Source organism: Colletotrichum karsti, assembly GCF_011947395.1.
Source record: "Colletotrichum karsti strain CkLH20 chromosome Unknown Scaffold61, whole genome shotgun sequence".
In the NCBI taxonomy this organism is placed as follows: Eukaryota; Fungi; Ascomycota; class Sordariomycetes; order Glomerellales; family Glomerellaceae; genus Colletotrichum; species Colletotrichum karsti.
The window spans coordinates 218,273-240,712 of record NW_024065961.1 but is presented as its reverse complement, the minus strand read 5'-3'; the positions used below and the strand labels follow the sequence as shown (position 1 = coordinate 240,712).

General features: G+C 49.8%; 5 protein-coding genes across 5 annotated transcripts; 2 read left to right on the top strand and 3 right to left on the bottom strand.

Annotated features, from left to right (window-relative positions):
• Positions 1 to 1,119: 1,119 nt before the first annotated feature.
• CkaCkLH20_12594 (uncharacterized protein) lies at positions 1,120 to 5,857 on the bottom strand (the record flags this gene model as incomplete). Its single annotated transcript, XM_038895307.1, has 5 exons — positions 1,120 to 1,879; positions 1,942 to 1,982; positions 2,632 to 2,860; positions 4,842 to 5,206; positions 5,369 to 5,857. 5 exons carry the CDS (start codon positions 5,855 to 5,857, stop codon positions 1,120 to 1,122), a joined length of 1,884 nt encoding a protein of 627 aa, XP_038739446.1.
• Positions 5,858 to 9,567: 3,710 nt separating this feature from the next.
• On the top strand, positions 9,568 to 10,515 carry CkaCkLH20_12593 (uncharacterized protein; the record flags this gene model as incomplete). The annotated part of the gene is made up of 1 exon (XM_038895306.1): positions 9,568 to 10,515. One exon carries the CDS (start codon positions 9,568 to 9,570, stop codon positions 10,513 to 10,515), a length of 948 nt encoding a protein of 315 aa, XP_038739445.1.
• Positions 10,516 to 11,862: 1,347 nt separating this feature from the next.
• On the top strand, positions 11,863 to 12,282 carry CkaCkLH20_12592 (uncharacterized protein; the record flags this gene model as incomplete). Its single annotated transcript, XM_038895305.1, has 1 exon — positions 11,863 to 12,282. One exon carries the CDS (start codon positions 11,863 to 11,865, stop codon positions 12,280 to 12,282), a length of 420 nt encoding a protein of 139 aa, XP_038739444.1.
• Positions 12,283 to 14,500: 2,218 nt separating this feature from the next.
• Positions 14,501 to 15,217, bottom strand: CkaCkLH20_12591 (uncharacterized protein; the record flags this gene model as incomplete). The annotated part of the gene is made up of 1 exon (XM_038895304.1): positions 14,501 to 15,217. One exon carries the CDS (start codon positions 15,215 to 15,217, stop codon positions 14,501 to 14,503), a length of 717 nt encoding a protein of 238 aa, XP_038739443.1.
• A 1,933-nt stretch (positions 15,218 to 17,150) lies between these two features.
• CkaCkLH20_12590 (uncharacterized protein) lies at positions 17,151 to 20,951 on the bottom strand (the record flags this gene model as incomplete). Its single annotated transcript, XM_038895303.1, has 5 exons — positions 17,151 to 17,360; positions 17,421 to 17,500; positions 17,553 to 17,643; positions 17,696 to 18,006; positions 19,649 to 20,951. The coding sequence occupies 5 exons, from the start codon at positions 20,949 to 20,951 to the stop codon at positions 17,151 to 17,153; spliced, it is 1,995 nt and encodes a 664-aa protein (XP_038739442.1).
• Positions 20,952 to 22,440: the final 1,489 nt, after the last annotated feature.

Sequence of the window (22,440 nt, the reverse complement as noted above, 5' to 3'; positions counted from 1 at the left end):
GAGCTTCGCTACTTTTTTCGCGTCGGCGCGATAGCTAGGCGTCCAGCCAGTTAACACGTCATCGACCAGAGAAATGGACCGGATATTCGCGCGATTGTGGGGACCAATGATGCTTAGCCAACTTAAAAGGCTGTCCATATCGGACAAGCCAAAGTCATTTGAGTACAAGAGGTGGACAGACTCTCGGTGAATGGCTTGGCAAGTTCTCAACATTGGACGATCTTCCCCGTCAACTTGACTTTTGTGTTGTCTGCCACGTGCTGTTCTCTTCCTGGGTGGCCGGCCGTCTGGGTCTCTAATACTTTTCGATTGTGTGAGCTTCGTCTGGCTTGCTGAGATAGGAGGAGGATAACTTTCACAACATACAGACAGGGTTGTCCATCAAGGCGATGGAGAATGAGCTTGTAGATCGCATTGCGCAGCTCCGGGGGCAGACGTCTGTTTTTCTGTAAGCCTAATCTCAGCATATGAATAGATAGGCAAGAGACTCACAGAAAAGGAAACCTTTCAGAAGTTGGTGTTGAGCGGTGGGCTTCAAACTTTGAACGAAATGTTGTTAATAAACCGAACGATTCCTCTTATCATTGGACCGAGGGAAGCTGGTCAAGCTTTTCTTCTTACTTTCATATTAGCTCCCGCGGCCTGTGAGGCGATGTCTTCCGCAGTTCGGTTATTGTGAATATTCAGGGATCTCTCCGATGGGATGTCGAGTTCATCTGTCCCCTTTGGCGGATATCGAGGCTCGTACGAGACCTTACTGGGAGCGGGTCGGTTTTGCTGAGTTTGAAGCGACATTTGGATTTCGAAGTATGATGCAGGTCTGGGAATGACTGCTTGATTTCTGGAGCAAAAAAGGTGCCTTTTTTCACAATATGAATGGGGGCGGCTGTCAGAAGGCAGCAGTCCAAGCGGGGCTGTGGCTCAACTTCACACATCAAGGTTGCTCTTCCTGCGGTACCTTGACACTAGGTTCAATTTCACACACCAGCTGTGGCTGGATCCAAAATAACATTGTCTGAGGGGAATAGGTAAACTGTTTTGCCCAGAATTTGTCCGCCCTTATTATCCAATAAACATCATGAGGCCGGATTGCCGTAGTTGACCATCTCTAAAACTAACCTAAACTCCCATGCGCAGCAAAAGTTGCATGTGGTCAACAACTGCATCTTCAGCGTCCTTCAATTCGGTTGCATTCAATGAGATTAAAGGCCAGCCTTGAGGCGTCCACCAATCTGTGTCCTCGAAGTTCCCTCGGTGGACTTGAATCAATCTGCAAGCCTCGCTGACGGACTTTCCGCGGGAAATGGCTTGTCGTAAAATAGGGCGGAAGTCGTTGTACACCATTTCCGCAATAACCCGTGCAGTCCGGACCCAGTGTTCCGGGCTGTCGTTTCTCGGGACCGAGAGACCCTGGTTTCGATACACTGTAGTGTATCGAAACTGCATTTTCAAGGGCTCGAGATGTTGTGAATTGGCAAGCATCGCAGCAACCTTCCTCGACGCGTACCTGTGAACACACTGATTTCCCAGTTTGAGTTTGGGGCCTCTTGGCTTCAGGTTGAACGAAGCAGCTTGAATATGGTGAAGGAATGTAATGCCGCGTAGGTGAACTGCGTTACGGCCGATAGCGCGGAGCCATTGTGCGAGATCCTGCATCGTATCCAGTGCGAAACCGTTGGAGTAGAGCATGGCACTCGCATCGGCATGCACAGTCTTGCATGTACGAAGGAGGGAGCCGAAGACGGGCTTTCTCTTTGGTCTGTTCGAGTATTGTCGCAGCAACTGCTTGTCACCGACAAGGGTTTCGCCGATGTTGATTGAGGTCTCGCGCACCAGGGCGTCGTGGTATATCTCGTTGCGGATTTCAGGAGGAAGCGATCTACAAATCAGTGGTAAGACTACATGTATGCTCTGCAGCTAGACCAAATAGTGAAGACTTACAAAAAGGATAACGATTTCTTGTTGTCGCTGACCTTGGCCTTCTGAGAATGAGATTAGTGAATGTTCATACGGATAGCAATGGACCAAAGGCCGATGCAGTGGGAGAGCGGTCTAGGCGAATAAGTCATGCAAGTGATGACCGAGGCATCTGCGTACCTTGCTATGTGGTTCCGAGGGGCCATGCGTCCTACTGGAGCTAACATTCGCTGGTCTTTTGCGCTTGAGTTTCTTCGCTCGTGATCCGGAAGCCATGTTGGGATGCCAAATCGCACTTGTTCGGTATTGTCAGAAGACCCAGGAGTAGAAGTTCGTGTTGTAAAGCCAGAGGGAGTCAAACCCTTGTCATCACTACAAGAAAAGCTCAAGTGACTAAGTATTTGCGTTGGGAAGATACAAGAAGGCTCCAGTAGCCAGGAGATTCCTCATACTTCAGCAAGTTGCCCCGAGAAGATTTCACCGGCGACGCTCCCAATGATATTACCATTCGAAAGCGATATCCCTTTCAGTCATAGAGACTGCTTTCCATCCAGATAAAGACACATTGTCCCACTGCAATGCATCGCAGCTGATGGTGCCTTTGAAAGACCTACAGTCGTTTCCAGCAAACACCAGGTACCCTCTGCCTGTCTCATCTCTTTCAGAGGCAGCGTCTGTTTCGCTACTCGACGCAACAGTGGGTCGTGCATTTACCCTTCCCTTCCACTGGAACCAAAACTTTGGCGAACGGAAGCTGTTCTTCTCGAAGTTTTCAAATCTCTGTCTCTCCTTGCACTCCTCAGTCTCCGAGGTTTCATCTCTGGGGTTTTCCTCTAGGTCATTCCCGTCTTCATTGGAACTCGACGTGGTGTTTTCGATGGCTAGAATTTCGTCGTCGATGTCGTCTTCTTGTTTCGATGTTTGTCGTGCCTCGCTCTCAAGGCTAAGTATCAATTGTTGAAGAGTCTTTCGGCTCCCTGTCAAGACGATGCTGACATCTAGGAAATCAGGTAAGTACAGCCGTCCAAGCAAACCGCGGCCGTCGTCTGATAGTCGAAAGATATCCATAGTTGGTTCTAGAGCCTTCTTCTTCTTGTCAGATGGGCTGCCGCCTGCTTGAGATTTTTGTGCCTTTGAACACTTGATTTCATATTTGCCGAATGTTGTTTTAGCGTCGAAAGCTCCTCTGCCTCGTCGGCCCGCGCCGGCTTTGGATGAGCTGACTCGATTGTGGACATGCCTGGATGTAAAGGCTGATTCTTGCCAGTCATCCATGTTTGAGTGCTTGGGAATATAGGAGAAGTTTTCCGGTCGAAAGGATGTTGCGAGATGAGATAAGTGAGCTTGCTTTGTACGGAATGTGTTGTATCAAGTTGGGTTCCAATGTCCATAGCCTGGAGAATAGAAGAACATAAGTCTTGACGTCATCGATCTCTGAGGCGTCTTTCGGGTGAGAGCATCAAACCCGCAACTACTACATAGTAAGACAGTGGTCGCATTGGGCCAATACACCAGGTTTTCTCCATTTCAATCTGAATGAGAGGCTAACATTTCTATATTACCTGCTCCTTCACCGCTCACTAAACAATATCAACATATGTGTGGATAGCAGCTTCTGGTAGAACGATCGCATGTGGTTATGTTTTTGGATACGTATTACTGAGTGAGAAAAAGAAAAGAAAGTGTCTTCACCTCGAGAAAAGGTGAGGACATCGCTAGCCACAAACAAAAAATTGTATCACGCAACACCTTGAGGAATAACTTTCCACACATAGGACACACAACCGCAATTGCCCAGTGCTCAAGCAATCATGCTAGTTCATACTAGACCAGAACCTTTGGGTACAATAACTTTATCTGCTTTCCCTATCTCCATTATCTCATATAACGCCGACATATCATCAAACATCTAGAGAATACTGAGTTAAGTCTCAATCCACGTCGCATTCCACCTCACGATATCTCATCACGACTTTCTGACATCGACTCAGATCCCAACACTCCAGAGGCAAAGATCATCTCATTATTTTCTTTCTTCGAAACTTAAATCTCCTCCACTACAAGCCTATCACAGAAATGGCGAACGAACAGAGCTGGACGTCTCGATTGTTTGATTGGTGGATCGAAATGGAAGAGGAACGCATCATGCATGAAGCGCACTACAGACTGTGCAGGTGGTTGATTCTATCACACAAACCAGCCTTCGTGCGACAAATGAGACGGATAGACGCCATAATGCCGGACTCCATGCGCATCACGAGCAACTTGCAAGACGGCATGAGTGACAGGTTCTGCGTGGACGGCGTCATCAGCCTTGTCGTCATCGGCCTTGGCTTCTACATGATGTTGTCAGCCGCCACGTTCGATCCATGTCCCCGTGTCACCGTCAAGAACGCCTGCGTTTTTCCCATTCTCGCCCTAGGCGTATGGTGGTTGCTGGCCGTGGGGGCTCGGTGGCAAATGGAGGCAGATATTGCGCGCAACAGGATAGAAGAAGGTATGTGAAAGAACAGCTCACCACATGTGAAACCGCGTAAGCGGTATAGCTAACCATATTTTGTTGACTAGTTCATGAAGGTTCCAGGCCAAGCGAAAATAGGATGAGTGCCACCGCAAAAACTTCGTAGGATTGTCGTCACAAAAGTAATACATCGGCGAAGAGAATGAGAGCATAAGCGGCCCCCAACTGGTCAAGAAAGTCAAGATCAAAGCCTGGGCGTTCAATTCTATGGAAGAACAGTACGCTTAGTGACGGCGATGTATGTGTCTGTATAGAATTTGGCTGGACCAGGTGAGCTGGTGGAGATCGGAAGACCCCCGGGTCCCAACAGATATGTACCGTCTTACACGGCCAAATCGACAAAATGATTGAGCCTTACTGGCCAGAACCTGCATTTTTCATGGTCTTGTAGACTTTGACCAACCTCCTGAAAGACTCCTTCGGCGCCCAAGGAGGCATCGCCGTGTACCTCTCATCACCTTCCGGCCACGTCTTGACCAGTGAAAAGGACATCATGTCCAGATTTCGTGCACCCTCGCCGGCACGGAATGTCGGGAACGAAAAGACGTACACGAAGGCGCCATCGACAGCAGCGTCCGTGAGTAGCCCGAGCTGCGTCTCAATGTAATCAGCTTGTTCCGTCTCCGAATAGGTCAACACGACCCCGTCCGCAAAGTTTCCAGTACCATCGGGATTCGTTCCCTCCAGGAGCATGAAGCCGCCTGCGCCGCGAGCCGCCGCACCCTCGTATGCGCAGCAACCGAACTCCATGACGAACACCGGTTTACCCTGTTGATATTTTGTCAAACCGTCGACGTATTCTGTCGACGTATTCTGTCTCCGTCTCGCTTTCTCGGTAGTAGTCGACACCGACGATGTCAAAGGGAATCAACTCAATTGTTCCCAGCTCCCTGCCGAGTACGTCACCCGGCCGTGGAAGATGGGACATACAACGTCCAGAAACGACCGAAGCACGTCATTGAGCTTCGCGGAGCGCTCGCCCAACGCGGCGAGCTGCTCCTTACTACCTCGGCCCATGGTGGCCATCCAGCCAACGCGCTCCATAAGAGTCTTGCCTGGGAAGATACCCTCGTTGAAGATTGTAAACTCGCACTGCGTAACAAATACAATATCCAAGCCCTCCATCCGAAGATCTTCTGCAGCCTGCGCGGCTTCGGCGAGGTCAAGTTGTATCTCTTGGGCTGGCGAATGCATCTTCCACGGATTGAAAAGAACAGTGAGCCCCAAGGCATGAGCGGCACGAGCAGCGGTGACGAGACGAGAGATGGATTCGCCCTCGATGCGGACAGCATTGGCCTGAAGCTCGTTGGAAATCACGCGCATGTCGTGTTCCACGAGGTTGGCGTTGAAGGGCTCAACCGAAGGGGTGTTGGGTTCGAAGTGAAGGCCCACATCGTAAACGACACCGCGATATTTCATTGTGGGCGGAAGAGGAAATAATGCCTAGGAAGTTGGCGGTAGGGAGATATTCGGAGGCGTTTATAATGACAGTCTTAAAACGGACAACTATCGTGGACGTTTAAAGATGGGCATATATACTAAATTATGTCTTTCTCGGTGACGGAAAACTAGAGGTCCGCGGCCGCACGCCGTCTCCGCACTCACCGTCAACGTCCTGTCAGACAAGACTATCCAAGTATAGACATGTCGGTTACAAGGAATGCATATCCTGAGTATACATCGTTCCGATCATCATAGTCATTATCATCGCGGATTGATCAATATATATGCACTCATTCAAACATCCCCCATGTCGACTGTTCCATACACACTTTTGTGACCAGAATTAATAGTAAACCTCGACCGTCCTAATGATTTAACAAACACATAGCAGTGTAACGTGGTTGGATCATTTGCAACCGCGCATTTCTCTACCAAAGTGGTGAGGCCACCATTTTATGGTTGTATTATCACATTACGCATTTCTCAGCAGACAGAAAGCTCACTCGTCTCATTTGTCTTTTGTAGTTGTAACGCTGACTACACATTCACCGCGCTTTTTGGCTCTCTGCCCAAGTCTTTGAACACAATCACAAAGGGTGGAAGTCTTGCTTGTCCTGTGTAAAGCCTATGTCCTGAATATCCTCATCTATACGCAGACTTATGTATATGAGTATCCAGATTCGTGAGGGCCTATCCGAACAGGTATATGACAATACCGTTTACATCCCATATATTTGCATATTCCATGTTGTCACACCTCACACCCAAGGCCCACAGGCCCTACAATCACTGACAGTCTGCGTTGCCCACCCCGGTGCAGCATGTCAAGGTCGCGGTGCCCATGCCACCGCAAGTGAACCGGAATGGCGCCCTGCAAATCTCTCCATTCCTGAACTGCCTGCACTCGGCTGATACAAGTGAAGGCCCAAAGAAGACCGCAGTGGCGACAATGATGCTGAGTACTTTCATGGTGGAGGCTTTGTCGAATCGGGTCCATCAGCATCAGGTACAGCTTGTCGTGGCAGGATACTCACATCGATTGTTGAGTTGTCTGGGAGTCTTGATAAGCTCTTGAGTGATTTGAGAGATTGGAATGAGCGAAGAGTGCAGTGATTGATCCTTTACTCCATTCGAAGAGGATGAAGACGACCTTAAATGCTTCAACGTCAAGCCCAAGAGGATTGGCGTCGTCTCTCTCGGGTTCGCTTTCTCGCCTTCAAATGTAACAAATGACAATTCAAAACAAGGCCGAGGAAACTGACTCAACAGAATTAATGAAGCTTGAACCTAATTTTTGATTAGGTAGACGCACTCAGGACGACCTCTGCCATCCATTATCAAACTTGAAGATCTCACAAGTGGGCAAACTTCTTAGTGGTATATTTCAAAACTAATCTCAGAGGACAGATCTGTCATCTGAACTTTTGTGAACTCTTTCTTTTCCCAACTTCGAACCTTTTACATCAGCTGGTGCAAATGTTGAGGCTTGTTCTCGAATGTCTCTGGATCTAAGCCAACTAACAAATACCCATGAAAGACCGGTCGCCGCAATGAGTGAGCCAAGAAAGCACCGCCCGCCGGGGACAAAACTACGGTAATTTAGGGGTGACTGTCGCTTCCCGCTTCTTCCGCGGTCTCCACGGCCGGCGCGGAAAACACGGCCGGGGCGGCCTCCGGGCTCGCGTGGACAAGCCGTTGCTCTTGCCGATAGTCCTGAGCCCTGAGGAGAGCGGCATCAAGCGTGTCCCAATCCTAAGCAAAGCCTGCTCGCATGTAATCAGTATGACATCTTTGTAAATAGCATCTCACTTCATGCACTTCGTACCGTTCCACGCATTCGCAACATCCGCAGCACTTTCCACAACACCGATCACAACACCTGTCGCAACACCGGTCGCAGCATCTGTCACAACACCGGTCACAGCATCTATCGCACGCTCTGTCGCAGAGACGGTCGCAGCAGCGATCGAACCAGCACCAACTCTCCCATAAGTCGGAGAGCCAGGACCCGTCATAGTTGGCTTGAGCTTTCGTCGTTCCAGGCTGATTCAGCCGTGTCCATGCCAAAAGTGGACGAGAATCGGAGTCTTGGGATCTATTCGTGGCCCTGGGGTGGGCCGTCATTGGCGATGCGGGGAGTGGTTGGGTTCGTTGAAAGCTTGTGAGCTCTGTTTCTGTCAGAGGACGAGGCCCATGCCTGGATGCTTCGGGTGCCTGGAGCCCTATGCGATAAGCAAGATGCTCACTGCTCATATTGTGTTTACAATATCGCTTTACAATATCGCTTGTCGTCAAGGAGATCTCATTTTCAAATGAGTGAGAGACATAGGCATGACCTTTAAGCATTTCACTCTGCAGTGTCCTTGTTGTCATTTTTAGAATAACATCGCGTTCCATGCCCGAGACTGAGAAAATACCAGTATTAGCGACTGTTCTATAGGTGCGAGCATCATTGAATCCAGTTCAAAGTATGAATTTCGCTGAGATCCCGGTATCAAATTCAACTGAGGCCTACCTTACGTGTTCGTGTTCAATCAATATCATAAATGTTATGAAACCAGGCCAGCAATCAACAAATGCCGAATACAACGCTGCGGCCACGGTTGTACGTTTTGATCATTTAAAGGAGATTAATTCTGGTTCAACATAAATGCGATTGGATATTTTTCATGGCTAGTAGAAATGAAAGCTGGGTGAAGCTTACTGATGCTTGTCGGTTACCTATGTAGCCTCGACGCACTCCAGTGAGTCGGAGGTATCCGAGTTTGCTCCAATTACGTTACACGAGCGCTCCTCACATGGCAATCTCAGAAACCGCTTACCTCCAATTACAAACAAAATCGATACCACGTTTAGTAACGGATGCTTTTCGTAAGGCTCTCTGACTAACATCAAAGAACCTGATGTCTCAGTGAGTGTCTGGTTACTTCTTCATGTGATGAAGTGAATATCACAAAGTCCTACTCTAAGTACCGGATAAGTGTACTGATAACTGACATACTAAATCTTGAACTTACAGCTTTCATCTTGATATGAAGGACTCTTTTCTAGGCATATCATGCAGAGCAGACATGCATCACCACATTGTTCTTAACTAAGCAAACTTTTTCAACTTGTTGTAAACGTAAATATTACTCTAGTTGACTTAAAAACTGTTAAGAGCAAGGAAGACCATAATTCTTGCAGCGGCTGGTATGTATCAACGAGTTTGCGGATTTCCGAATTTGCGGCCAAGGATCTTCAGTGTAGATCTCCGACTGGCGAAGTCCTGCCATATCGACTGATTCTCTCTCCTTTTCAAATGATGCGGATTTTGCAAAATCTTCACTGGCAACTCATTAACCCCGTTCGTTCCGTAAAGTCCGTGATTACATGTTAAGCCCGTGTAGTTAAGACTCAAAATAGTGGTGCTCAAATGTTCGAAAATCGGGTCCATGTATCAACATCATGCCCTGCCTTACTAATCCCAAAAGAGTGACAGGGCGACGCGATGCTGCAACTTCACGTAGCGAGTAGGAACTTGCAACTTTTGAAACTAGTCAGAGGGGATCTCTGTGTCCAGAACTATCAACCTTAAAAGCAACCTCTGCATCACTTTTGCTTGTACTCTCAACCTCCAATCCCCATAAATCGCCAACAGAATCGGCCTTCAGTCCAATCGAAGTCGGCTGGCCTTCAACTCCATCATGCAGCCCTTCAAATACTCGCTTCCCAAAAACGGTACTGTCACCGGCGCACACTGCATCCCCCCATCTCAAGTTTCTCCTGCGGAATACCGGCCCTTGATCGTCGCCTTACACGGCGGAGGCTATGACCACCAGTACTTTGATGCAACCCCAAGAAACACAGCTTCTTTGACGAGTACTGCTTACGGTGTGCCGTTCGTGTCGATCGATCGACCATCATACGGCGGAACAAGTTGCGTCCTGCCCATTCCAGAGGGCTCGAAATTCCCCCAAGAGACCGCCCGCTTGCTTCACAACTACATCTTGCCAAAGCTCTGGACCGAGATCGGTTTGCCCAATCACTGCAACTCCATCGTCCTGCTATGTCACAGCCTTGGGGTGATGTCCGGCATCGTGACTGCTGGTCTCCATGCCCAGGACGCAGCACCAGCCTACCCGTTGAGCGGTCTCATTGCGAGCGGCATGGGCGACAAGCAATCCACGTTCATGAAGAACACCCCGCCATTCTTTTCACTGGTGGATGAGAACCACGCTTCGATGCCGATAGAGGCTAAGGATACTGTCATGTTCAAACCCGGGACCGTTACGCAAGAAGTCCTTGATCAGAGCAAGCGCCTCGATTCCCCTATGCCGATTGCAGAATCGGCCTTATTTGCTTCCGAATGGCTTCCGGTGTGGAAGGAGAAGTGGGCGCCGCTCGTCAAAGCACCCGTCATGTTCTCCTTGGTGGAAGATGATCCGTTCTTCGTGGCTACGAAGGAGGAGGTGGAAGTGTGCGTCAGGGCGTTTTCAAACAGCAGTCGGGTTGATGGGAGTTTCCTTCTGGGTGCGCCTCATTGCGTGGAGCTGAGTCACTGGTCCCAAGGTTGGTACGCCAGATGCTTCGGATTTGCTTTGGAGTGCGCGGCTACCCTTGGTGTCTCTCAGCAACTGGTACAGAAGGAGTAGAATTGTGCCAACTACGACTTGGTCTTGCTAGTAGCGTGACGGCCTCGTTCAAAAGTCGAGTCATCAGAGTTGTTCCCGGCAATTGATCACCATCGGGATGATATCCCATCAGCACAGATTCAACCTCAAAAGTTGATGTTTCGACAAAAAGAAAGATCTGTTAAATGAACTCATTCCGTTTCTGTGCCACCTCTCGGAATACGTGTCTTTCCAATGTCGTCCAAGTATCTTGCTCTGCGTTTCATCAGCACAAACCCATATAAGCTGCTCATTCTGGCGGTACGATTATTAGAACGGAGAAGCTATCGTTTTGAAGCCATGGAGCTACGCTGACTTCGGTGAACAGCATTTGTCTGGCATCGCGAAAAGTGACGTCATAGGGCCAAACTGCTTCGAAACCATTTCTCCAATCCCAACATGAAGCCTTTTGGCACGGAAACTCAGCTGGGTCGGAAGCTTCAAAAAGCTTAAAAAAAAAAAAAAGAAAAAAAAAAGTCATTGACATCTCCTTGATGCTTCTAATGCTTTCACTAACAAGAGTCGGGCAGAAGAAAGAGTCTCTCATACCTCAACCACCGCCGTCTCGCAGACACCCCGATTCCTGATCGCCAGTCATGTTTAAGCACGGAAAATACAGGCTCAAGAGAAGCTGAGCTGCCAATTAAGGCGTCGAAGCTTCTCCAATTTCTGCGACGCCAAAGTTAGGCCAAAGAGAGTCTAGACGATTCCAAGCACAAAGTCAAGTTCAGTTCGGCCCCGTCAAACAATGACAAGAACCACCGGATCGAAGCCAAAGCCAACGGGTCCCACGATCTGGCGGGCTTAGCCGGCTACAACGTCGCGCCCACAAGCGCTAAGAGAGCAGCAGCAGCAAGTCTCGGCCGGGCTGTCCCCGGACCGTCAATGCACCTGTTACATCAGAGTCGCACAAAATGATAGAAGAAGAGGCGAGAAGGGACTGAAGGTCTAGATCACCGAGGAATGAAATAACCTGCTTCCAACCCCTGTTCCCTTGAGCTCCCCGCATTTTGGACAGCACCTGAGCCCCTCCATCGAGTGTGACGTCAAGGGGCTGCGTGAGACCGCCGAGAGAATGACTGAACATGGCCAATCACAACCGCCCAACACAAGCCGGGATTTCCTGTTTTCACGGGAGAGTCGTCACTGGAGGCCAGAGCTCCAGACGATGTCATAAAGCTGATGCAGCCCCAGATCCGTGAGCGCAGCACCGAAAACCTTCCCTCGAATCCTCACGACTGAATACTGCACTGCATACAAACGAGCGACGTCTGGTTTGAAAATACCACGGAAAGACTAGAATAAACAACCACCAAGACAATCTTCACAATGGGCGACGAAAACGAGCCGAAGCAGGGAACCATCTTCTCCCGCAACAAGGAAGACACCATCGAAGCCGAGACGCTCCTCTGGCGCGCCATGTGCGACAACAAGCCCAAGGCCCTCCGCAAGTACCTCGACAAGGACGCCGTCCTCTCCCACCCGGGCGACAAGGTCTACTCGCCGAAATCGAAGCCGACGCTCCAAGAGCACCTCGACGACTGGGAGCCCTGGACGGCGTACCGCATGCAGGACGACCCCGAGTTCGTCGAGATCGACATGATGAGCTCGAGTCTCGTCTACAAGGTCACCGCCTGGCGCCAGAAGGGCAAGAAGCTCGTCGCGACCGAGGGCATCTGCAACAGCGTCTGGAAGCAGGAGCCCGGCGGCGAGTGGACTTGCTGCTGCCACCACATGAGTCTCATCTGAACATGACGGATATCAATGATTGATGCGACCGATTGGATTGTCGGCATTAGAGGGTGCATAGGGGCATGGACGCGTATGCGGGTTGGAAACACTGGCGAGGCGTTATGTAAGATTAGGGTAACGACGTGGTTCGCAGGGAAACGTCTATTTGGTGCAGCTACATAGCGTGCAATTCTTTCTTTTCACTAATGGAATTTATCTTCATACATGATTAAAGTACCTGGATTTCTGCCGATGAATGTGAACTTTGAAAACCGACATATCGGCACGGGCTCTTGAGGGCTGGAGCCAGATCGCCGCGCCCCTTGCTGGAAGGCCTACATCCACCAATTGCGCGCAACGTCATCGTCGCGACTGTGCGGCAACATCGCAGTGTTTCACTAGAAGTATTAGACCAGACTCAGGTGAGAGAATTCTGAGATGAGTGCAGATTTCCTCTCAGACTGGCGGATGTTAAGGGCCCAGAAGTATCCTTTACATAAGTTGTGGCCCGATTCTGGTGTTATCGCCCGCTTTTTGAGTTCTGGAAACTTAAATCGAGCAGTCGGGAGTCTCAAGCTTGAGTTGACGACGATCCTTATGAGATTTCGATACCAGAATTTAAGTACACACATCATTGAGAAATGGCATACGAAAGACACCAGCATTCTGATGATCTAAGAACGTGCCGTGCCGCTGGATCTGTAGATTGTGGCTTTAGCAATGGAAACAGCAGTCCTAATTACTTAACATGTAGATGAGCAAGTACATCTCGACGGGCTCACAAGCTACAAGCCTTGAGAACAGCTAAACAACATTTTGAGTCATAACTCAAGCAGTTAACGAACCAAGTGTGATCTCATACAGGCTATAATACTATGCTGCCGCATTGAAGTCAAGTGCCCATGGTTATGACCCTAATGAGTCGCTGGAGTTTCGCCGGGAGCTCAGACTTCATGAGTTCAGAACCTACGACAGGATTATGAGAGCATGGTAGCTTGGCGCATGATCATTCCGACCTATCATCATGATGAATCCAAGTGGCGTGGTCAAGTGCAGGCATTGAGAGTTGTGAATATAGATATAGACTGATAATCTCGATGGGATGGGCCAGAACATCCTATATCATGAGCAAACAGACCATATTAGACTCAGGAGTGATAATAAATGGATCGATATCCCTAGACCGATGTGATACGTATCAGTTGAATCGGTAAAGTGAGAGGTTGAAACTGGACCTGGCAACCTACACCGCATTTAAGAATGAGGAGGACTCGAATGTCGGGCTGAGACACAATTGACTGGACTCATACTCAGTGGATCTGGTGACGCAGACGTAATAGAGGATTCTTCACACAATCAGACTTGGTGTGCCAACATGGCGTGGGCTGGGGACAATGACCGCATATGGCTAGCTATGGATGAGAGAGGCTTTCACAAGCTGGCCGGATCAAGTACATAGGGGCTCACAGAACGGAAACATGGAGTTGATGTAGTGGGCTTGATGGATAGGCAGAGAACGGCTCAACAAGGGAGATGGGCCAGGACTAGACACATTTGGAGGTATCAGACAGGACCGAATGGCAAACATGTGGAGGAATCAGAATGAACCCAAAGCAAACATCACAAGAAGCAGTCACAAGAAGAAGTTTGCGTCTCCAGTCCACTTGGACCTAGCATCCTCGAATGAGGAAGTTCCCAGGCAACACCGCGGGGAGGTTTGGAGTCCGACTTCGTTGCCCAAAGAAATAGTGATAAGGCTCACCGGGGCCATAGCGGAAAGAGAAGGTGGGGAGAAAAGCCTTCACAGCAGGCGGGACTGAAGAGAGAAAAGAGGGTGGGGAGAAAAGCCTTCACAGCAGGCGGGACTGAAGAGAGAGAAGAGGTGGGGAGAAAAGCCTTCACAGCAGGCGGAGCTGAAGAGAGAGAAGGGGGTGGGGAGAAAAGCCTTCACAGCAGGCGAGACTGAAGAGAGAGAAGGGGGTGGGGAGAAAAGCCTTCACAGCAGGCGGAGCTGAAGAGAGAGAAGGGGAGAAAAGCAGAAAACAACTAAGTAGAAAAATAGATGGCAGTACTGACCTTTTTTTTTTTTTTTTTGGATTTTGGGGTTTTGCTGTTTTTTTGGTGTTTTGGTTAGTAAGAGAGGGGGGGAAGAGAAGAGAGGAGAGAGAGAAGAGAGGAGGAGAGAGAGAGGAGAGGAGGAGGGAGGGAGAGAAGAGAGGAGGAGGAGGAGGGTAAGTTAAGAACGCGCAAAGGGATTCTGGTTCCCCTTGCGGTTCTTGTGAGGAGGAGGAGCTGAGGCCATCTCGACGTCGCCATCGGCGTCGAGACGATCGCGCCTCTTGTTCCTCTTGTTAGAAGAACGCTGGTTGCGGTTGTTATTGCGGTAAGAAGAAGTAGAGGGGTTGCGGAAAGAAGAAGGAGGAGGATTGCGGTTAGAAGAAGTAGAGGAGTTGCGGAAAGAAGAAGGAGGATGATTGCGGTTAGAAGAAGTAGAGGAGTTGCGGAAAGAAGAAGAAGGGGAATTGCGGTTAGAAGAAGGATGGGGTTTGCGGAAAGAAGAAGGGGGAGGAGAGTTAGTAACACGAGCACGCTTACGCGAGTCGCGAGGTCCATCCCCTCTACCACGCTTGTTGGTAGCAGGGGGCTGAACTGGGAGCTCCTCATCGAGCTCCATTGGATCACCGCTTTCACGAGCAAGTCGCTCCGTGGTGAAAGGGTTAGTAGAAGGAGGATGAGAGATAGAGAAGGATGAGAGAGGAGGAGAGAGAGAGAGAGCGGAAGGGAGAGAGGGGGGGAGAGAGAGGAGAGAGGAGAGAGGAGAAGGGTTAGAAGGAACAGCAACAGCGGGCGGCTGAAGCTGGATTTCAGGCTCTGGCTGCCACTCCATCTCCTCGGGATAGGAGACGGGGAACCAGTTAGCCGGGGAAGCGTGGTAAGTGCGATAGTCAGACATCTTGTTGACGTGAGAAGTTGTTGAATTGGTGAGTAGTGTTGATAACGTGTTTGAATCTTGCAAACGGTGAAAGCTGTGTAGTCGATCTGTCGAAAAAAACCTGAGAAAAGAGAAAAGGGAAAAAGAAGGGCGGGAGGGCATCCCTTTTATCTAAGTGAGGACCTCTATAACTTCCCATCTCCGGTTGATCTCAGGCGTGATGAAGGTTTGATCGTGACTTTTCAGAAGTGGGCGAAGAAGCCGGGAAGGTTCATAAAATAGACAATATGGCGCCTCCAGCTAGAAAACTGGGGGGTTTTCACCTTGACGAGAGATGAAGACCGGGAAAATTGAGAAGTATAAGGGCTGATGTTGTAAGTCGTGTAAGTCGTGAAAATTTCTTCACTTACGAGGGATGAGAACCGGGAAAGTTTAGCATGAGAACCAAAGGTTTCCACCAATTGTAAAAGTATAGGTAGTATACGGTTTGCGCATGATAGAGTAGCCCAGGTAGTCAGTCCTCAAGTAAGCAGCAACAAGTCCGTTCTTGTTCTCTCTACCACAGCTTGTCTTTTCACGCGACATTGGAAGAGGGAACTGCGTAGGATATATCCATAAATCCTACTTGTACATCATCTCTCGGCCATCGGAAGTTGATATCAGCAGCGACACTTCTCAAACATCACCGGGAGGTGGCCGCTTGGAGAAAAAACAACACAGTTCAACTAAAGTCGGGCTGGTGTACTGGACAGCTGGAAAGTACCCACGAGGCTTTGAGGCTGACGATAAAATAAACTATCCACAACGCCGGCAGATCGTTGCCTAGCCGTTGGAATTCAGGGTCCAATGTGCCATGCAGTGGGGCAGGCCATCAATGGCCTCCTGGTGGCGGGAACACAGACCGGGACTCTTGAGCTTTCCCGGGACTTTTCCCCGGGAACATGAGAATCTCGACATCGAATGCAGCATCAGGAAACAATTAATTACGGGCAATGATCATTTGTGATCTCACATACGAAGAATTCACTCAGCTTCGTCAACTGATTCGGCGTCTGTCAGTCCTCACTTGATGTCTATGAACGACAATCTATGGGCTTCCATGGAATTGAGTTCAAGCCCAGTCCCGGGCGGCCCATAAAGTCGCATTGTGGCGGTTATCTCTGGGGCCAGGGGTAAGATCTTAATCTACAAATGCAATTCTCTGCGCAATACAATGCAGATCTTATCAATCTGGCCACGAGGGTTCCCTGAACCGACGTTCTCCAAGTTGCCAGTAGGACTGTCACTGCTCCAGTCTCGCATATTCAAACTTGCAGTGAATCACCACCAAAAGACCCAGATGCTGGCTAGTTTGGAGTATCTTCGAGCCCTTTTTCTGTGCTTGGCCAGAAGACGCTTGCATGGCGATTTGGATCCCATGAATGGTAGGCAGCTAGGGCGGAGTGAAGATGATACATGTGTGGCGGTCCAATACTGAGCCTTGGGAGCACAAGGTACGAAAAAACGGGTTTCTGCCTCAAATTTCTCTCGAACTTTGTCAAATGAAAAGCTTGATCTCGCAATACGCATATTTGGTCAGTCAAGGCCCGTCCAGAGGCAAGCATTTGGGTACTGCTGAAGCAAAATTCTTTCCCTTTCTGTAGACTTCTGGCGCGGCACAACGCAAACTTCGAGAGGAGATTTACGAATGAGTAAGAACACTCTCAGAAGCCTCTCATCAATGGCAAGCGCAGAGACACCATGAGGCAAGAGGTAGACGGCCTACCCATTACGATTGATACTCCTTCTTCAGTCACAGCAGATGGCGAGAGTCCTGTGTGAAAAACATATGTGTGCAAATATGGAAATATGCCTAAATACATGCCAGTATTAAGTATGCAACAATCTGTACCAACAGCAATCTCAAGTACCGGCATGACGACAGACTAGACCGGCCGGTTGCTGTGCTTCGTTGTCAAGCCCCAGGCGCCTTGGCTGCTCCAGCTCCCCCAGCATTCACTTTATCAACGATGAACTTGACAGCATCATCTCCGTTTCTCCGTACGTATCCAAGGTGGACCTGGATGTTCGATCCGCCGTCGCAGAATGGGTCGCCGGTGTCGCAAAAGGAAGTCATCTTGTTGGCAACGGCGGCGCATGCGGCGTTATCTTGTCTAGGGAATACCTGTATTTGCTTTGTGAGCCAGATGATACTCGATCCATGGTAATTCTTGGAGTATCTTACCCCGTCCCTTTGGCTCGTGCCAGTGTTGAAGGGTTGTCCGTTAACGTGACTTGGGTCGCCCATCAATACAACCGCAGAGACTGTATCCTGTGTCAGCCGACTTCTGCCTCCGGTATACCAGAAACTACGCACTCTTATCTGTGACGTCTGCGGCTTGAGGCGGCGTCGCATCGAACCCAGACTCGCTGGTGCCGCAAAGAACATCAACCGTTACGTGAGCTCCCTATCATCACCGTCAGCGTCGACGTCTTTGACAGTATCTAAAGCTCACATACTTGCGAGTATCCCATCAAGACCATCTTCGTTTGTGGACACTGCTTGGCGTAGTCCTGCACCAGCTTCGTCATGGCCGTGACACCAGCCCTCTGAGAGGGGTTGTAGGGGTTGAGCTGGGCCGGGTAGTCGACGGCCACGATGTCGGACCCCGGGATCTGGGCTTGGACCCGATCCGCAACGGACCCGATGATCCCCGTGCCGGGCTGCTCGGTGCTGGCCCGGGCGACAATCATGTGCACGCCCGTCGCACAGCCGGCTGCCTGCCGTTGTACGATGGGACTGCCGGCGCCCTGCAAGGCGCCAAGAAAGCCTAAAGCGACGGCGGGTGAAGGCACCATCTTTTTGTCAAGAAACGTGTGGTCGGAAAACGGGTCGGGCAGAAAACGAACACGAGAAAAGGTTCGCAGACGTTGGCAGATGTTACGCTGGCGTTGAACACTACCTCGGACAGATGAAGATCGAGGAGATGGGATGAGGGACGGCCTCTACTTATACGCAAGTTGCGATGGCAGCCGTCAGCTCTAAAGCAGAGCCACCAATCTTCGTCGTCGAGCCCTCATCGTTGCGGGTTTTCGTCCAGCCGAGGTGATTTTACCTCAATTGACCTCGTTTGCGACGGGAAATGCAAGGGCTTTCGCACAGTCCATTGGCCGTGTGGCTGGAAATCACAGAGCTTGCGAGGAATGCTGCCCACAGAGGCCTCGAGACGATGGGGTCATCCCAGGCCTCAAGCCGAACCCAATCTGGAAGAGGAAGCGAACTTCCAAACAAGCTCCCGGGTTCTCGGCCGATAATGTTAAAGTGTTATGGAGAGCGATGGAGTTGCGGGCAGCACAGTTGGTCTCAGCTTGTCGTGTTTCACTTGGAGTCGCCAATCATAGCTGAGAGTTCGGTTTTTCGAGACCTTGGAAATTCCCAGCGAGAGGGAGAATAAAGACCAAAAGACAAAACGGACGGCGGATGATCGGCTTCATGGTTCGTTGGCCCGCTCCATCGCTAAGCTCGTGGATCACGGTTCCGGGTGATGCGACTGGCCGGCCCCCTTGACGATGATGCACATGGTCTGTTGTATGGGTCGACGGGAACCAGATCAATACTGGGATTGGCCTCCGACAGAAGACATATCTTCGGAGAGGCTTGGCAGATGGAAATGCGATTGGTTGAAGTCGATCATCATCGCGCGGCAGACCACGTTGTGTTCGTCCCAGCTGCCACATTAAACACATCTCAATTGATACTGATCTAAACTTCAAAGCACTGTAGTACACCTAGGGCGCCTCGGGCGAAAGTTCCTCTATTTGTGTTGGGTCAGCTTCCCTATGAGTGAGAAAAAATCTCTTGGTCGTTTTGAAAGCACTTCGATCTATTGCATCGATTTGGGCAGGGAGGGAGCAGAAAACGACAATCTTCTCTCGTTATTGCCTTCCAACGGCCGTCAGCGCACGGTAACCCCCATTAGCGTGGGTGTTTGTTTTTGAATTCGAGTTACCAACTCCATGACCTCGCTATCTAAAAGAAGGTGAATTGCTGCCACTCATGACGTTCAACACCCTCGACAACTTCACCATCCATTTGCCCATGAACGTAACACTCGCCGATGATCTCCAATCCTTTTTCCACACTTCGAATTACCAGTGGCAAACTAAGACCTGCAACGACAACAATGAAATCGCCAGTCTTCGCGGACCTGGGGACAATACACATGTTTCCCTTGGAGTCCGTTGCGAAGCGCCGGAAGGTAAATATACAGCGTAGATTCAGTATTTCAAGATACTCCAAGTATGAACTGGGAATATCAGGGGGTGCTCGATCTCGATCGGATCTAAGCCATTCCGGGAACTCAACGAGGGCATCCGAGTAGGTATCTCCCAAACGGGTCCATGATCGGGTACTATCAATGGCCAGTGTTCTCCACAAGGCTTTCCAGTCCAACCTCGCCGCAGTACATGTACCTATGGAGATGTTCTTCACCAAGGTGATACATGCCTCGAAGTTTTCTCTCAGCTGCTGGAAGACTTCAACTTCGTCAAGTCGACTGCGAAAGGCAGTCATGGCTGGCCCGTCCGTCAAGGAACTGATTGAGCTGACAGTCAGGCCGCTGACGTGTAGCGCTTCCTTTCCATCGTGAATACCAAGCTTGCAATCGCTCTTAACATCGCCAGCCGCGCGGAAAATAATTGACGGAATTTCGGTATTCTTCATCGTCCAGTCGGGAACCCAAGACGGGAGATCACGGGAGCGCTGATTGCTGCGGCCGGCCCAGCTCAATATGAACGTGTCCTGAGAAGTCAAAAAACGCTTCGCCAGATCAGTGTAGACCGCCGGAACGCTAATGTCGTAGCTCGGTTCAAGAAGGAGCTTGTCCAGGTCTGGATCTTTCGCAAGGTTCTGAACGCCGTAGATCCTGTCCCTGGGATCGGTCGCGCCGCAGTAAGTGCAGTCCCGCAAGATGTCGAGAAGAAGCGTCTCAATGTCGTCATAACGATAACTCTGAATCATCATAATGAGAATGGATGAAGCCATTGCATCGATGTGGAACGCGTCTTTGGCGAATCCAGTTCCGCTCGGTTTCTGATACGACCATACCAAACTAAATAACTGATTCCATGTGACGCATTTCGATCCGCAGGTCACTTTGGTCACGGCATTCACTGCCGCCTCCTGTTGAATCCAGACACGCGAGAACCATGGTCTGCACAGCAGGGCATCGACGTCTCCCTGTGGAACAGGTGGACGCTGGAAGGGATCCCCCTTCTCCCAGGTCCACGTATCGTTGTAGTCGACATAGGCTCTGTGCTCTGTCAAGGCTGAAGTGGGATCCAAGCTTCCTACGTAGTCCATGACTGCATCACTTCCATCCGCTGCCTCACCAAGCCAGACAAGAACACTCCTGGCTCGTGTGTAGATGTCTTTCATGAAGCGCACTTGATGATTGCGTTCAAGAGCGTCGTTCTGGTTTATGCAGATAGCATCGATCCAGATGGCTCTTGGCTCGTCACTGGAGACCAATGCTCTGAGTGCCACAGCAAGGTTCTTGCCCACTGACAATGAGGCAGATCCGACATTGATGATGAAACGCTCCATGGCGGTGCCCCAGGTGTATGAGAGTGCCTCAAAGGTGGGATTCTCATCGATTGAGACATGTTCGATAGTGCAGTTAATAGTCTCTCTGTTACTGGGATGGAGGTAGACCAGTCTTATCTGTCGAGACTCGAGTGTTTTGTACTGATATTCTTTCTTCGGTTGAGGATCCATGTTGATGCCTCGGTGTTATTGATACGTTGAGTGTACTTGTTGGAATAGGCGCATAACCTAGGAACTAGTAGCACGATGATTGCGTTTCGAATATGTGGTGATAGGCTTGTGTGGAGGTAAAGGGAAGATGAGTGAGGGATTGAGCAAGAAGGATGTGGACGGCTGAAAACTTTGGGAAACAATCTCAAAATGGCCTGTTACTAACCCCACGAGCAACCGCAGAAATGGGAAGCATAGACAAAGATGACGCATATGGATCCTGGCAACACTCGTATGGGCTTCTGGGAGACAAGAATATGAACGAAGGTGAAGACCATGTAGATAATCCCATGAGTCCTCCACGGTGTAACCGGGGCGTCATACAACACGTATATACGTTCAATAGCTTATACGTTCCATGCAATGTCAGCATGATTAATCGCTGCACCCCAGCACACCTGCAGCTAGATACGTGGAATTCTTGATGCCTAATAAAAGTGAGGCTGTCCGAACTGGGTGCCTGGCCGCCTTGCTCTGCCTTCTTGGCGGTAAGCTACTTGGATGACAAAGAGAACGAAGCAGTAGCGTTTCGACGCAAAGACCATCGTAGTAGACGATTTCTGTAGATTTGTCGAAATTATCGTCGGTCCAACGGCGCCCAGATCCGATGTTTGTCTCCTCCCACGTATATCATTCTCCAACAGGATGGACGTATGGATTCGCCCCTTCGGTGCGCAGCGGGTGCGTAAAATTGTCCTTGGCATTGCTATCCAATATTGAAAGCCCGTCGAAGACGCTTCAGCCTTCTAAACAATGCTCATTACGTTGTGCCACGACAACATGCGTATTGCACTTTCATGCAGCTCAATTCCGGTGAGACTTGAGGCTTAAGAATATGCTAAGTGATGTTCCAGCTATCCAGTGATGAATGGCTGATGGCTACTTTCGAGTGTGGTGGTGGTGGGGAGGAGTTGGAAGATGCATAATAGTGAGGCGAACGCCGAGTGAGCAGGCTACCAATTACAGGCTGTAGACGCGCACCATTCTGATCTTTTCTGTGTTTAATTATGTTGAAGGTACACGTAGCAGCGTATCAAGCGGGGTATGAGAGAGCCTGCATCGGCGTACATGCAGCCTCAATTCTTCACCTTGAGCATATCCGCGACCCTCTATCATTAGTATAAAAAGTAACTAAGGAAGACCGATCCAAAAAAATGGATTTAGCATGAAATAAACTTCAAGAGACACCTATCACATACTTGTTTCCAAAAACCCAAAAGCACCCGTATGTCTCAGCTTCATGACTTGATCTTTCTGAGCTAATGACTAGGTTTGGGATTTCAGTCAAAATGTCAAGCAGCAGTGACTTCGACCCTCTTGACTATCTGACACCTCCTAATTACAACAACAGGATGTCTTGGAGTGGGAATACTATCAACATCGTGCAACCGCCAGCGCCTGACTATTCCAGCGATGCCAGCAGGACGAGTCAGTCGAGTCGCGGAAGCAG